This window comes from Lagenorhynchus albirostris, chromosome 21 (genome assembly GCF_949774975.1).
Source record: "Lagenorhynchus albirostris chromosome 21, mLagAlb1.1, whole genome shotgun sequence".
NCBI lineage: Eukaryota > Metazoa > Chordata > Mammalia > Artiodactyla > Delphinidae > Lagenorhynchus > Lagenorhynchus albirostris.
Window position 1 is genome coordinate 18,341,635 of NC_083115.1, and position 15,454 is coordinate 18,357,088.

The 15,454-nt window shown below is 35.0% G+C and overlaps 1 protein-coding gene across 8 annotated transcripts in view; it reads left to right on the forward strand.

Annotated features, from left to right (window-relative positions):
- PCM1 (pericentriolar material 1) overlaps nucleotides 1-13,461 on the forward strand; it is an 88,464-nt gene extending 75,003 nt beyond the window's left edge. For 4 of the 8 annotated variants that reach the window (XM_060136208.1, XM_060136209.1, XM_060136211.1 and 1 more), the window contains 9 exons: nucleotides 1,334-1,531; nucleotides 3,131-3,193; nucleotides 3,447-3,582; nucleotides 3,880-4,040; nucleotides 6,584-6,659; nucleotides 7,235-7,509; nucleotides 9,564-9,656; nucleotides 9,748-9,865; nucleotides 11,451-13,461. In XM_060136208.1, the coding sequence (XP_059992191.1) occupies nucleotides 1,334-1,531; nucleotides 3,131-3,193; nucleotides 3,447-3,582; nucleotides 3,880-4,040; nucleotides 6,584-6,659; nucleotides 7,235-7,509; nucleotides 9,564-9,656; nucleotides 9,748-9,865; nucleotides 11,451-11,476 (1,146 nt within the window). In that variant the 3' untranslated portion in view covers nucleotides 11,477-13,461. The remainder of the gene's footprint in view (nucleotides 1-1,333; nucleotides 1,532-3,130; nucleotides 3,194-3,446; nucleotides 3,583-3,879; nucleotides 4,041-6,583; nucleotides 6,660-7,234; nucleotides 7,510-9,563; nucleotides 9,657-9,747; nucleotides 9,866-11,450) is intronic. The other 4 variants (XM_060136207.1, XM_060136214.1, XM_060136210.1 and 1 more) reach the window with 1 other exon arrangement.
- The last annotated feature ends 1,993 nt before the right edge of the window (nucleotides 13,462-15,454 follow it).

Genomic DNA, 15,454 nt, shown 5'->3' on the forward strand with positions numbered 1-15,454 from the left:
TTGATGTGCTTTTCCATCACTATAATTTTTCATTTTGTTTTTAATAAGACTGAAGTATAAATTTCAGGAAATCTATAATAATCTATATAAATTTATATAATCTATATAAATCTATAGTAATAGATCCTAAAGTGTCCTGGCTCTATTTAATCTAGTTGTACTAACACATAAGGAATGTAAGACATCTGTGGTGTTATGCATTGTTTAAAAATGTTTAGGATAATTTTTAGGTAAATGTATTTTTATAAATTTAACTAGGTAACTTATTCCTACAGAAAGAAAAAACTCCATTTTAGAGTCAGGTTGAAAGAGAAACTGTTGATACTTTAAACGTTTTTGTTAATCAGGATCCATGTAGCCCTTCCTCAGTTCTGTCTACTGTTATAATTGTGGGAAGATTCCATATATTAATTTGCACGTAAGGTTTTTTTTCCCTAAGTCTAAGAAAATCCGACTGCTTTTCTTCGTATTCCTAATTTTTTTCACAAGGAGATCTACATGAAGAATAAAAGTTAGTTTACATTAAATCTTGCCCAGAGTTGAAAATTCTTCTTGAGGTAGAGATTAAATTACTGTCTTCTAATTTTTCTCTTACAAAACCTATTCAATGAATTTTTTTTCATGAAGGACCCAGGGTTTGTACTTCTCTCCGTCACTGTGCTAGATAAGGTAGTTTTTTGGGAGGGAGGGGGCACTGAGCATTATAGTTGTTTGCCTGTTTTCTAAATAGCATAGTCCATATTTTTAGGAAGAAAGAAAAATAAAAGTGGTTTTGTAAAAACTGTGTAGAATATAGCAGACTTGTTCATTTGATGATGCTATATTTCAACTTAAATAGAACTAAAGTTTACTTTTAGACTGATTTTGAAGAGAACATTTAAATTAGAATGATTGGCTGCCTTACATAAAGGGGAAAACTTGAAAAGTATTCTAATGGTATTTTCTTCTCTCATGGCACTTCAGCTTTTCACTGTGGTTTATATGTATATCCTCTGGCACTGTGTGGGACCTCTTCTGAGATTAGGAATCCCTTATCTTATATATTTGTGGCTGGCAGTTATATTACATAGGGACTAAAGCTAGGATGACCATATGTTCTTTTGTATACTCTGTAAGCAGAACTAGCAAGATTCCCACTTAGTCATGTTTTTAGTAATATTAATATATCTTTTCTTAGCCTGTCTTAGTCATTAGTTTTAAGTTTTTCAATACTAAAAAGTAATAATATTGTTTTTTCATTGGTGAGTATTATAATTTAAACTTGTTTGTATTGCTTTACCCACAGTTGAAGTTTACTGTAATCTTTAAAGCTATTTGGTTTATCTTTGAACAGGATTCACTGGCAAAATTTGCTGGTAGAAAACTGAAAGATTGTGGAGAAGATCTTCTTGTAGAGATATCTGAAGTGTTATTTAATGAATTGGCTTTCTTTAAACTCATGCAAGATTTGGATAATAATAGTATAACTGTTAAACAGAGATGCAAAAGGAAAATCGAAGCAGCTGGAGTGATACAGTCTTATGCAAAAGAGGTAAATTACATGCATTTTGATTTTAGGAGTAGTTATAATTAGCATATAAATATAGTTCTTGATCATTATGAGTAATTAAAATCATACTTGACCTCAGCAAAAGTAGGTTTTTTAGTAATATGAGTTAATCAGGAATGCAGGCAGGAACAGGTGGCCGGAATTATCAGATAGCCACTTCACGTTATTGCCACTTATGCAGGTTTCCAGAAGAAAGAGGAGGGCTGGGATCCGGCCCTTGGCCAGCTGCCTGCAGTGGTTATTGCCAATCCCAGTAGATGCCCCAGGAGTATTTATCACCGCAGCCAATACTTACGCTTGTTATTAGTTAGGACTTTGGTTGTATATCCCTGTAGCTGCTTATACCCTGTTAAATTAGTCTTGATCACATATGTAATTGGATGTTTTTTTCCCCTCAACTTAAGGCATACCAGGAGGCTTTTTCCCTAGACAAGCACCCTTTTCTTGACTCTAATCATGAGAGGGAAAGCAGGTCAAGACCCAAAACAGAAACAGATAACCCTTCTTTCTGAAACCTAAGGTGGATAAAGTCAAGCCATCTTTTTCACACTTTTTATAATGTTTTTATTGTAGACATAAATAAGTTTCACATCATTTCAGTCATTGCTTAGAGCTTGAAAAAAATAAAAGAGGATGATACTATAAAACAGTGATAGGAAGGGTTGCTTTAGATGGCGGAATCACGAGGCTCCTTCAGGGGATGAAAAGGGAGGTAAGCCATGGAGGGACAAGAGGAGTTTATAATGAAGATGAAAGGGAAGAGCATTCCAGGCAGAGAGAACTGTTAAGTGTAAAGAAAGACTCTTAAGGCAGGATTGAGTGTTTTGGAGAACAGAGAGAAGGCCAGGGAGGCAGGAACACTTGAAATGAGACGAGCATGTAGGAGATGAGGTACACAGAGGTAGGTAGGACCAAGTTAGGGAACCTTAGAAACGGTGGTAGGGACCTTATATTTTATTTTGTTGTAAGCATGATGGAAACTCATGGGAAAGTTTGGAATAGAGGAGTGACATAATCTCAGTTTAAGATTTGTCTGGATATGATACTGATTAGGAATTGTAGAAGAGTAGAGATGGAAGCAGAGAGACCAGTTGTAAGGCTGTTGCAATAGTCCAGGTAAGAAATTATGTGTCTTATCTTTGAGTGTGTAACAACAGGTACCTTTGGATGATTGAGTCAATAACGCATTCTGATAGTTTCAGTGTGGATAATAAAAGTAAAGTACAGGCTGGTTCCTAGTTTTCTGGCTTGTGCATTTGGGTGGATGAAGGGCCATTTACTGAGATTGGGAAGACTGAAGGAAGATGGGGTTTTGGAAGGAAAGGAATCAAAATTTTTGTTTTGGATTTAGTAAGTTCTTGATATTTCTTACACATCCAAGGAGATGTCCGGTAGACAGTGTTGCTTTTTGTTTTGTTCGTTTAAAAGATTTAAATGAAAGAGTTGAATTTACATTTCTAAGAAAACACTCAACTCTTTGGATGATGGTTAAAAAGTGCAGCATTTGTTAAGGTTTACTGAGTACTTAAGTGTAATGATGAATGGTTACCCCTAAGTTCTGCTTAATTGATTTGCTTTTAGGCCAAAAGGATTCTTGAAGGAGATCATGGCTCACCTGCTGGAGAAATTGATGATGAAGACAAAGTATGTGCTAATAATTCTTTTGAAACAAAAGATTAAATAACTTAAGTAGCTTTTACCTTAATGTTTGAGAGCAAAGTATATCATAAAATATCCTTTCTTCTGACAAACTTTTCTTTTAAAAACAACTAAATTTAAAATGATTCTTTATATTTTTATTAGATAATAACTATTATTAATTTTTATGATAGACGTACTATATACCTTTGAAAAATGTACTTTAAGGAATTAATTACTCAAATTTATTTGTGGCTAGGACAAGGATGAGACTGAAACAGTTGCACAGACTCAAACATCTGAGGTTTATGATGGTGACGGTCCCAAAAATGTGAGCTCTGATGTCTCTGATCAAGAGGAAGATGAAGAAAGTGAAGAATGTCCAGTGTCTATTAGTAAGTCTGAAGGCTCTAGACTAGGTTTATACATTAGTTCTTTATAGATCGCTTATTGAAACAGTTTGGTGGAGTGGAATGATTATAGAATTAGGTGTCAAACAACTCTGAATTTGAATTTCCGTGTGACCCTGACTAAATTACCTGTCCTTTCTACACCACAGTTTTCTAGTACTTACTGTTTTGAAGATTTCAGATACTGTATGTAAAGCACTTGAGCAATGCAGGAATGCAATAAATGGTAGCTATTATTAAGAGCTGAAATTTTACTAAAAATTGTGTTATTAATCAACTTAGATTTGTCCAAAGCTGAAACTCAGGCTTTGACTAATTATGGAAGTGGAGAAGATGAGAATGAAGATGAAGAAATAGAAGAATTTGAAGAGGGACCTGTAGATGTCCAGACTTCACTGCAGGCTAACACTGAAACTACAGAAGAAAATGAACACGACGATCAGGTATTCCAGTGCAGACTAACACACCCTCCACCAGTCTTACTGTAACTACTAAAAAGCTGATTCTTTTTACAGATGTTAAAATTTACAACTTCACCATTCTCATTTTCATGAATACAAACTACTTTAATATTCTTATTGAAATCATAAACACTATTATTATTTTTGTATTTAGCAATGTTTACATTTAAAGCACTTCAAAAAAAATGTTTTTTTGATAACAAGTCCTAAAAAACTATGTGATTACTTCAGAAGATCTGGATTTTTAAGTTTTATTTTTTCTAGTTATACGTGGAAGTGGTATGTAACAAAATAAAATCATTTCCTTTCCTACCTTCACCTCATCCTGCCCCAGAGGCAAAATTTTTTATGATTTCTTCTGCTGTTTACCTCCTTACATCTGAATAATATGTGTGTGCATTTATTCATTTATGTATTAGGCATTACCTACTGACTTCTATTATAGCAGGTGAAGATTTTTAGGTCACTTACGGCTCCTCATTTAATTATATTAATCCTGTCCACCTCATTTAATTATACCTTTTGGTTAAATCTGTATTTAACCAAATATTTAGATTTAACCAAAATATGTAAATATTACTGACTGTTGAGCTAAGCAAATATTATTTATTGCTAAGTCTTATACATTTTTTCACCTGAATTTAATAATTGTCTCAATATTTTTATTTACTCTCTTTTCTTTCATCACAAACCCAAGTCTTTGCTATGCCCATCAATAGTTTTATAAACCTCTCAGTAGAATTTTCAACATGAACCAATTAGTCAGTTTTGTCCTTCCTGGAGCATTCTCCTTTCCTGCTCCATTCTGGGTTTGGCTCTTCTTTAGACCTTTAAATAGCTACCAGCCAGGGAATGCCCTTTGTTGTTCTCTGTTAGATCTCAGTTTCTGGAATCAAATCTTGCCTTTCTCTTCCTTGGTTTATTACCTCATTTTGGTGGAGCACATCCTCCAGTAGCTCTCTAAGAAAGAGTGCAAAGAATATTTTGAGACTTTATATTGTCTAAGAAAACTTAATGCTTCAGTGTTGAAAATCATTTTCCCTCAGGTCTTTGAAGGCACTGTCCTTGTCTTCTAGTTTTCAGTGTTGCCATTGCCTTTCTTTATTCTGATTCTTTGTATATATCTTTTTTTCTTTCTAGCTCTAGAAGCTTTCCCTCCATCCCCCCACCAGAGTTCTGAAACTTTACAGTGATATACATCGTTGCAGGTCTTTTTTCATTCACTACACTAGGTACTCAGTTGTCTTTTCAATATAGCATGTTCTTCAGGTTTGGTCAATTTTCTTTTATTTCCTTTATTTCTTCCTTACCATTTTCTCTTCTTTTCTTCTGGAATAAATGTTATCAAACGTTATTAGCTCTTATGGGTTGATCTAATTTTTTCCTCTCTTTTATTGTCTCATTGCTCTTTCTCTTTTACTTTTTGGGAGATTTCTTTGACCTTAATACCTATGTGAAATTATTTTTATTTCAACTGTTACATTTTTAATTTCTAAGTACTTTTTTCCTGATTGTTACTTTTTTATAGCACCCTGTTACCTCATCGAAGCAATATTTTCTCTTACCCACCTAGAGGCTTTCTTTAAATATCCACTGTACCTTTGGTGCTTATATTAAAGAATAATACATCAAAAAGCCAGTTGGGGTTCTTTTGGGCTTCACCATAGGGTAGCCGAGTGTATAGCTTTTTGACAGAAAATCGCAAATGTTAATTCCTATTGGTCTTTTCTCTGGGGTGGTTTAGTTTCTCCAAAGTAGGGAGGGTCCTCTGGTATCCTTCTGCCTCCTTGGCTGTTGGTGTTCTGCAGTTAGGTGTAGGATTAGGGCTGAGGGTCCCACCTCTATACAGACTTGCACTAGATCTTTCTGTTTCAGTGTGACACTTTATCCTGTCTTCACTTGTGCTTTCTGCAGCCTACCCCTTTCCTGCTGGCCCCTGGTCTGAGGCTCACTAATTCATTTTCTCCAAAACATAATCTCGCATTTTCTGTTGAGCCTGGGAGAGGGAATCTAAACGTCCACATATTTCTTAAACAGCTTCAAACAACCACCAGCACCGTCCCCTTGTCACCAGCTCCCACCCCACTACTGTACTCCTTCCTTCCTAGAATCTGGTACACCCAGTTATGAGGTGAGTCTTCAGTTTTCTGTCCTCCTGCAGAAGGCACTTAGCTCTGTTCATCTTTCTCTCCTCCTCGTCATTTCCTCTTCCTTTCACTTAACATCTGCATATAAATAGGTGTCTTTTAGTTTAAGATAGAGTCTGGTCTGAAAAAAAACAATGAAAACTAGTGGAGTCCATAACATTCAGTTCCTTGTGTTACTGCGAGGCTAAGAAGAGGAGCCCTTGTACTGAGCTGCCTTGGAACTGCAGCCACCGCCTCCTCCCTGAAACACTTTTAGGAGGTGTTTTAAAATTCCCCTGTCTGAGGTCTCAGGGTGGACATACCACACTTACCAAGCATCTCCTGTATAGTGACCATATATTTAGGCCCTACTATTAAGACATCACTTCTTCCTTCCAGGTTCCACAGCATGATTTTGAAAAATCAGCGGAAAGCAAAAATGTCCCATCGGAACAAGAACCCACTACTAGTAAAGGTAAGAAATCTAAATAAGTTTCAATGTTAAGATTATCTGAAGTGCCCTTTATGTGCTTAAAAACAAAAAAATCTAAATTCTTTGAACTTCCATTAGAAGTTCAAAGGTGTTTTGGACCTGATGTATGTCTTTTTTTCCTCCATAAATCCTTTGTAGAAAACACAAGGGCTTTGTTTCTGCAAACAGCTGTTAAAGAATAGTTGACAAATATTTAAACACAGAAAAAAATTTTGTAAGGAATGTATCTTTAGATACCAATGTGGGGGATTTTTAAAAATTAAGTTAAATTTTAAAAATTAAATTTAAAAAATTAAATTAAATTAAAAAATACCCATTCCTGGGCCTGACTCCTGAAAATCCTATTTCATTAGAAATCAGGTGCATTTCAGGTATCTAATATTTAAAGCATCCCCAGATGAATCTGGTCAAATAAATTTGGGAACCATTGATAAGGATAATTTCTAGTTGCCTTTTCTTTTGGGTCTTAAATGTCTTGATTACTCTCACTTATACTGTTTAGTCTTTATTTAGTATAATAGTAAATTTAATGACAGTTGTATTACACTAATGTTAAGACTTTCTTTTGATGACAGATGACCAAGATAGCACTCCTGTGAAGCCCTGTTACCTCAATATCTTGGAAAATGAGCAACCTTTAAACAGCACTGTCCAAAAGGACGCTCTTACTACCATCGATTCATCTAATCAGCCTAACGCTTTGCCCTTACCTTTAACTGAAATTGAAACCTTGGTGCCTAGAGTCAAAGAAGTTAAATCTGCCCAGGAAACTCCTGAAAGCTCTTTGGCTGGAAGTCCTGATACTGAATCTCCAGTGTTAGTGAATGACTATGTATGTATCATTTGCATTTCATTTCTGTGCATATTTTTTCATTTTCAGGTTAACATTTCTAGTATATAAACACAACTCTGCTTTGTGTTTAGGTTTAGAAACTGTCGGAACATTTTTATTTCTTACTCAGATTTATTTTAAACTTGAACAGAAGAGTGATAGTGAATTAAGATGACCATCTCAAAACCTAAAATTCCACTTTTCATAGTTTTGAGAAGCAAAGAGATGAGTTTTATATGGAAACCTTGAGGGAGTTCAAGTTCAGATCTAAAGGGGTAGTGATATGTGAATCATCTCTTACGCCATCCACGCTTGACTTCTCAACAGTTTGGAACACTTCATAATCTTTGATAACCCTGAAAGTTTACATTTGGGATGGGAAATAAAGCAGTTTGACAGCACTAGAGTCCCTAGCTCTGTATAGGGAATGACAGAAAAGTAAGCTAGCAAATCTGCATTTATGATGTAAGTAGCTGAGTTTAGTTTTACTCTGGACGTTTGTTTCAATTTAATTTTATAGCAAATAGGTTTTTTTTGGTGGATCCTTGGGCTGTATATGTTATATATACTTTACTTTTTCTTGTCAGTAAAAATGAAGGGATTTGTAATAATGTACCTTTAGGTCTAAAGAATGTGTTTCACATATTTTTTAATTAACATCAGTTTTCTGCCCAAAGATATACTTATGATTTCACAGCTTCTCAGCAAGGGGGCTTATAATACTTCAAAACATTCGTAGAAAGAGTACTCTCTTAATTGTTTTATTTGCTTCACTACCTGTAAAATTTTGCATTTAAAACTGAAAGTTACTAGATTTGTTCTTGTTATCATTTGATGAGTGCATAGAATTACTGTAGGAGGCATTCAATCAAAATTAACTTGAAATTAGATCTTAGAGGGTCTTGAATTTGAATTTTAGGCAGGGAACACTACTGAAGGTCTTTGTGCAAGAAAGTGAAATGGTCAAAGTCACTGTTTTTGAAGATGAATCCGATGACTATGTAAGAAGTGTTGTCAAGGACGCTGTGTTAGGAGCCTCCATTATCATATAAATACAAAATGAGCTTAATAGAGAGACATGGGTGAGAAATGTTTCAAGAAAAAGAAAAACCTAAGGTTTCTACTGGGTAATTGGTAGAATGATGATACTATTAAAAATCAAAGAACTAGGAGAATAAAAGACTTCAGTTTTCAGGAAAACAGTGTGAGGTGTTTTTTAGTAACTTTTGTGAGTTACTAAGTTCATACCTCATCTTTCTGTTTGAACCTCTGGAGTTGATACTGAAAGTCTGTAGGGGCTTCGCTGGTGGCACAGTGGTTAAGAATCCGCCTGCCCATGCAGGGTACACAGGTTCGAGCCCTGGTCTGGGAAGATCCCACAGGCTGCGGAGCAGCTAAGCCCATGTGCCACAACTACTGAGCCTGTGCTCTAGTACCCACGAGCCACAACTACTGAGCCCATGCACCTAGAGCCCATGCTCTGCAACAAGAGAAGCCACCACAATGAGAAGCCCGCACACCGCAACGAAGCCCCCACTCGCCGCAACTAGAGAAAGCCTGCGCGCAGCAATGAAGACCCAAGACAGCCAGAAAGAGAGGGAGAGGGAGAGGGACAGGAAGAGGGAGAGAAAGAAAAAAGGAAGGAAGGAAGGAAGGAAGACAGACTGTAAATGTTTACTTATATTCTGCTGGATACAGTTCTGATGCATTCTATAAACATATCAAGTAATAAGAGTAGTTCTAATTATTTTAGCCCTCAGTATTACTATTACTATTTTTTCCTCTAACCTGTGTGAACTGGCTCTTTGTTTTATAAAATGGGGACAGAAAAGCTTGACTGTGTGCCCATAGTTGCAAGTGTGTAGCTCTTCTCGTGAACTCTAGATTTCTGTTCTATTCACTGAGCTGAATATAGAAGAAAAGCAAATATGATAGAATTACTGACATATATACACATGTAAGAATCCGCTTTATCTCCTGGCATGGATTACTTTGGTTTAGATCCAGAGATAGAGTGGATTGCCGTCATTAAATATAATTTGTTAATCTTATAGGAAGCAGAATCTGGTAACATAAGTCAAAAATCTGATGAAGAAGACTTTGTGAAAGTTGAAGATTTACCACTTAAACTGACAATATATTCAGAGGTATTTTGCTCTCTTTAATTAAAGTTGTCTTTATATAACAAATATTGTTAAGGTGAAAAATGATTTTGTATTTTTAATTTTCATTCTAAAGGCAGATCTAAGGAAGAAAATGGTAGAAGAAGAACAGAAAAACCATTTATCTGGTGAAATATTACGTGAAATGCAGACTGAAGAACTAGCTGGGAATTCTCAGACACTAAAAGAACCTGGTAAGAGTTATCATTTTTAACCATATCATATTGAAAAGCTACTGAATCTTGATACTGTCATTTTGTTTTGTTTTTTAAATGTGCTACTAGTACCTGGAATATCTAAGATAAACATTAGAAAGGAAGCGTAGTTCTATAAAAATTCGTTCAGCTGCCCAATTTATAAAATAGTATTATCAGATAATTTTTTTCTGTTTTTAGGGTTTTTTTGGGTTTTTTTTGCGGTATGCGGGCCTCTCACTGTTGTGGCCTCTCCTGCCGTGGAGCACAGGCTCTGGACACGCAGGCTCAGCGGCCATGGCTCACGGGCCCAGCCACTTCGCGGCATGTGGGATCCTCCCGGATCGGGGCACGAACCCGTGTCCCCTGCATCGGCAGGCGGACTCCCAACCACTGCGCCACCAGGGAAGCCCCTGTTTTTAGTTTTAACAAAGTAATATATGCACATGGCTTAAGAAAGAAAGGTATAAAGCAGTTAGTGATGATTGGCAAGAGCCCGTTTCTTTTAATTATTGGTTTTCAGTTCTTTTGGAGGAGACCCTCTAGATCTCTGAATACTATTCTTATAATTTTTCTTAATTTTAAAAATTAGATAATTTTCCTGTCTCCCAAACGGAAAGTATTTAGACCTACCTCTTCTTCTTTCAGTGTTTATATTTTTGGTTTTCCTGTTACCTTTGTTCTTATAAATATATACATTTTCTAGTTCCATCAACTTTGGTCATTACCCAACTACTTGCTCCTCCCCTTTTCCTTCTGCCTTCTCTGTTCAGTTTTACTCATATTCCTACGTTATTAACATTATTAAAGTAAACACACTTACATTCTGTTTTTGTAACTATAATAATTGAATCTTCTATAATTTCCTGAAGATGATTCTATATAAATATGGTTTGTTGCAGAGCCAAGTGATAGTCCCAGATTTCCTTCTTTATGGGTCTAATAGCACAACCCAAGGGCCACTCAGAGGAGCACATTTCTTGCATCAAGTTCAAAGATTTCTTTTTGTTCATCAATTCATCAGTTGATTAAACTCATATAAGATTTTTTGTTTTTTTTTTAAGAAATAGGGTGAAGAGAAGTGCAAACCAAATGTCAAACCTTCAGTTAATTCCTCACTCTTCAGCCCATTTCTGCCTGTTAGGACTCAGTTGGTACCCTCTGCACTGCCGCCTGTCCTAGTGTGTCTAGGCTGCAGCTTCCTCCCCTCTTCTCTGTGCCTCCGTCTCCTTTGAGCATCCTGGGAACTTGTGGTTCGCCATCCTCTGTTCTCTCACAGCCAGTCTTCTTCTGTTGGTCTGGGTTTATTCATTTTTATATCTTTTTTTTTCTAGTGGGGCTTTCTTTTGGAGAGAGAGGAAGTATCTGCTTAGTCTGCCATCTTAAAATGGAAACCCTTACCTGTGCCTTTTAAACTCTTGCTGTGTGTTATCAGGGAATTATTGTAGCAAACTAAGTTTCTTTTGTAATAACTTCATATTAGAAGTGAAAGTTTTAATGGAAGAGAGCAGTATTAAACTAAATTCTATAAGGTCTTAACTTAGTAAGTAATTTATAAGGCATTAACTATGATTCTGTTTTTCAGAAACAGTGGGAGCCCAAAGTACATGAGATGTCTTCAGAGGCTCATCTAACTCTCTTTACATAGTCAATGCATATATGGAAATGGCACTAAATAAACATCTGTTTTGATCTGTAAAAAATGTAAATTAGTTTGACACTGCATTTTTGGTAGGTGTGCTAATTTCTGCCCATGGCAGTTTAAAACATCAAAAACTGAATTCTGGACAGATTCAAGCCTTGATACACTGTGGGGTTTTTTTCTTTTTCTTTCTGTCATTTTTTTTGGTCTTGATTTTTTTTCCCCATTGTGATGTTTGGTAACGTTAAATTTAAAATGTAGTTTTAAATAAAGTTTGGACTTAACCTGTAAACTATCTTTTTTGGAAATTATGTTGAATTCTATACAGCAAGTCACTGTTCTGTATAATTAGGCTATTCAAAGAGCAATGGTCAAGAGTTAGAGAAATATACTATTTATTGTAAAGCCCAGCCTTTAGGCCAGGCTTCCAAATAATGCCAGTGTTGCTGCTATTGGGTCTAATGTTCTTTTAGATACTTGCATGTCTTATTCCTGTGCAAGAATAGGGCAGGTTATAAAGGTTTCCAGGTTATTGTAGAATATATATTAATATTCTATTCAAATTGGATAATAAGTTTAGAACACTTGTCCTTAGTACGTAGAACTTACATAATTATCTATTAGATAAATATTTTCTAGAATTTCAATTCATATCTGTGTTGCCTCAGTCTAAAAGTAAAAAAAAAAAAGTTTTCTATAATTAGAGAGTATTTCTGCACAGCCAAGTAAAGTAACATTGTGATTAATTTTAAAAGGAAAACCAAGATCTTTAAAGTAGAGATTAATAGAACTAAATTTATGTACCAGCACATTAAAGTTCTATATGCCTTCGGACAACCTTGCCTTTTGAGATGATAGTTTAACCAAAGCATAGCAGTTGCTTCTGTATGCAGTGAGAGAGAAGCAGGTTCGCAGAGGAAGTTTTGAGTAACGGAAATCTACATGACCTCTTTGTCATGAAGTAAATCAGCTTTTAAAGGTGGTGTAGCTTTAGATCCCAGACTTGCCACATACCCAGTAAGGCTTCACATAGCCAGTTAACAATTAAGTCATCTTTACAGATTCTTTCTTGAATAAAATATGAAGAATTGTTCCAAATAGTCTTTTAAATTTGTCAAAAATTAACTGAAGTATCCCATAAGAAAAGAATTTGGTTGGTATTCCTTTGAAATTCTTGCCTGATACCTCAGTGTAAAAGTATAATGTCCAGTCAGGGAGTATTAAATGAGGATTTCCCTATGAGGGCATTGACTGTATTGCTCCATAACTTAAATTATGTGAGACATATATCTCCAACTTTCTGAATTAGTAAAACTTATTCAGAAAACTATCATCCCAGAAACAGGAATTCTTATTCAATTGGCTTGACTTCAGGGAAATTGAAACATAAGTTACATTATATGTATACTTAAGTTCTGTATTTGTTTTCTAGACTCTGTACAGAAACTTCATTTTGATACTCAAGCCAAGCCTTACATATTAAGACTGTCTGTCTCTCTCTCTGCATGCATTTTAAAGATCGATACAGTGGAAGCGTTGTACTTATACCTTAGTTATTACTGTAGTATCTGTGAACCTTATCAAACTTGCTTATTTGACTTATGTTATAGCTGTTGTAATATGGTCTGTTTTTTTCTCTTATAGTAGATAATTTAGTTTTAAAATACCTAGGACTTGAGAGCAGATAACTTGTTTAATATGTTTTTCCCTGGTAACTGTTGCTAAAGGGTTAGGCATTGAATATTACTGTTTGTCTTCATTTTTAAGTTAAAAATTTGGTTAGAGATAAAAGAGGAAGAAAAGGTCAAAATGAGTGAGAGAGAAACCTCGCAGGTTGAAATAATGCCTAAAAGAGTGAGCTCGCCAGACTGTGCAGCAGGTACTCTTTGTATTTTGTAACATTCACTTTGGGTAAATGCTTTTTCACTGTTAATAAATGTATATCCTGCATACAGCCCTGAATTGCATTTTCATTTAAATTGACATACTCATTTACGCTTTAGAATTTATTCCAGAATTGTGGCTTATTTGACTATTTGAAATGTGTAAAAAAAAAAAAACCCTCAATACAAACTACTATATATAAAATAGAAAAATAACAAGGTCCTACTGTATAGCACAGGGAACTATATTCAGTATCCTGTAATAAACTATAATGCAAAAGAATATGAAAAAGAATATATATATATATGTATAACTGAATCACTTCGCTATACACCAGAAACTAAAACAACATTGTAAATCAACTATACTTCAGTTTTTAAAAAAATCAAGATAAGAAAAATAATGACATATCAACCAACCAGAGAGAAGATTTATTAAACTTGAGACATTTTTCTTATAGTGGCCATGCTCTTCTGTTTTTTAGTTACATCTGTCTTATATACTACATACAGAACATTCTCATATTTATTCAGAATTAGATTGGCATGTTTCTTGCTCAACTTTCTTTAATATAAAAAACTCGTTCTTTATCTGTCAAAGAAATAATTGCCTCTGGATTTCGCTTGTTTCAGTATACACGTGTAATTGCTCAGTCACCTTGCTTGGAAGAGCCAGCATTTCTTGTTCTTTCTGCACAATTCTAATTGTTACTTTAATGTTCACTGTCTTTACATGTCTAGTTTTTTCCTCATATTAAGTAGTGTCTCTGGCTGACCCACTTTCCATTAAGGAACAAGGAACAGAGGAAAATTCTATGCCTACAAATGACTGTGATTCATATATAAACAGAGTTTTAATTATCTTATCAGTTCATTTCGTCTGCCCAGACTCAGAAATATCCACAACAGAATATCCTTTAGGCCAGCAATTTATAGAAAGCTGTTGATTTGGTTATTTTGAAAACTAATCACAGCATAATGTTTCTGTATAACAGTTCTGTTCTCCCACCTACTTAATATATTTCTTGCATTATGACTTTTCCTACATGTAATTAGTTATCCCCCATATATAGGTCTAGCAAATCACATGTGATTAATTTAAAATAAATAATATAGTTATAAATATTAAGAATATTAATCAGAAATATTAATTAGAATTATTAATTAGAAATATTAATTAGAAATCTTCACCTTTAATGAACTGTATCCCCCAGAGTTATAGTTGCCTTTTTAAGGCCATTCTCTTAATCAAATGACATCATGAAAAGGCTTTGAAAAATATAAAGTGCTATACCAGTTCACAGTAGTAGCACTCAGCATTGGTGTTAACCTTGCTTTCAGTGAGACTGTGTCTGTGTACATTTAGTGTCTCCACTGCTCCATCTCCTGTTGCCTCACAGTTGATACTCAGTATCTTCCTAGAAGGGGCACAGGCATGGGTTACTCTTATCAAATGAAGTAGTGTTCATGGAAATGCCTTGATGACAGGTACTATATATAAATGTAAGGTATCATATGTGTATTCATGTTGGAGAAAAGAAAGGTCCAGGAAAAGAAGGGCTAAGATTCTCCTCAAACTTACACAACTCAGTAGTGAGGTTTTTTGCCTACTTTTCAGTGTTCTGACAGAGTTTTAAAAACTAGACTTACATATTAAGAACCCATAATTGCTTCCATGTGTTCTTTGGCTAACAAACATTTTTTTCTGACATGTCCTGGCTGTATACTCTTTTTGTAGTTCTTCCCTCTTTAGGTAAAGAGGCAAAGTCTAAAGAGCCTTCCATAATGGATTTTAGAGGTGCAGTTTTCCCACAGTGTCACTTCCACCATTCTAGTTATCCTCCTCCTATTTAGTTTTATTTACTCTTCTTTCCATTTCCTCACTCTCTTAGTATCCCCAAATCCCCCAAAAATGTTTAAGACATAGGTAGAGTAATGGAGTTTATGCTACAAAGTTAGTATTTCCAATAGCTTTTTGGACTTTGTTCTTTAGTGAAGTGTATTTGGTTTACAGTATTATATCATTTTCAAGTGTACAAGATAGTGATTCAATATTTTTATAGA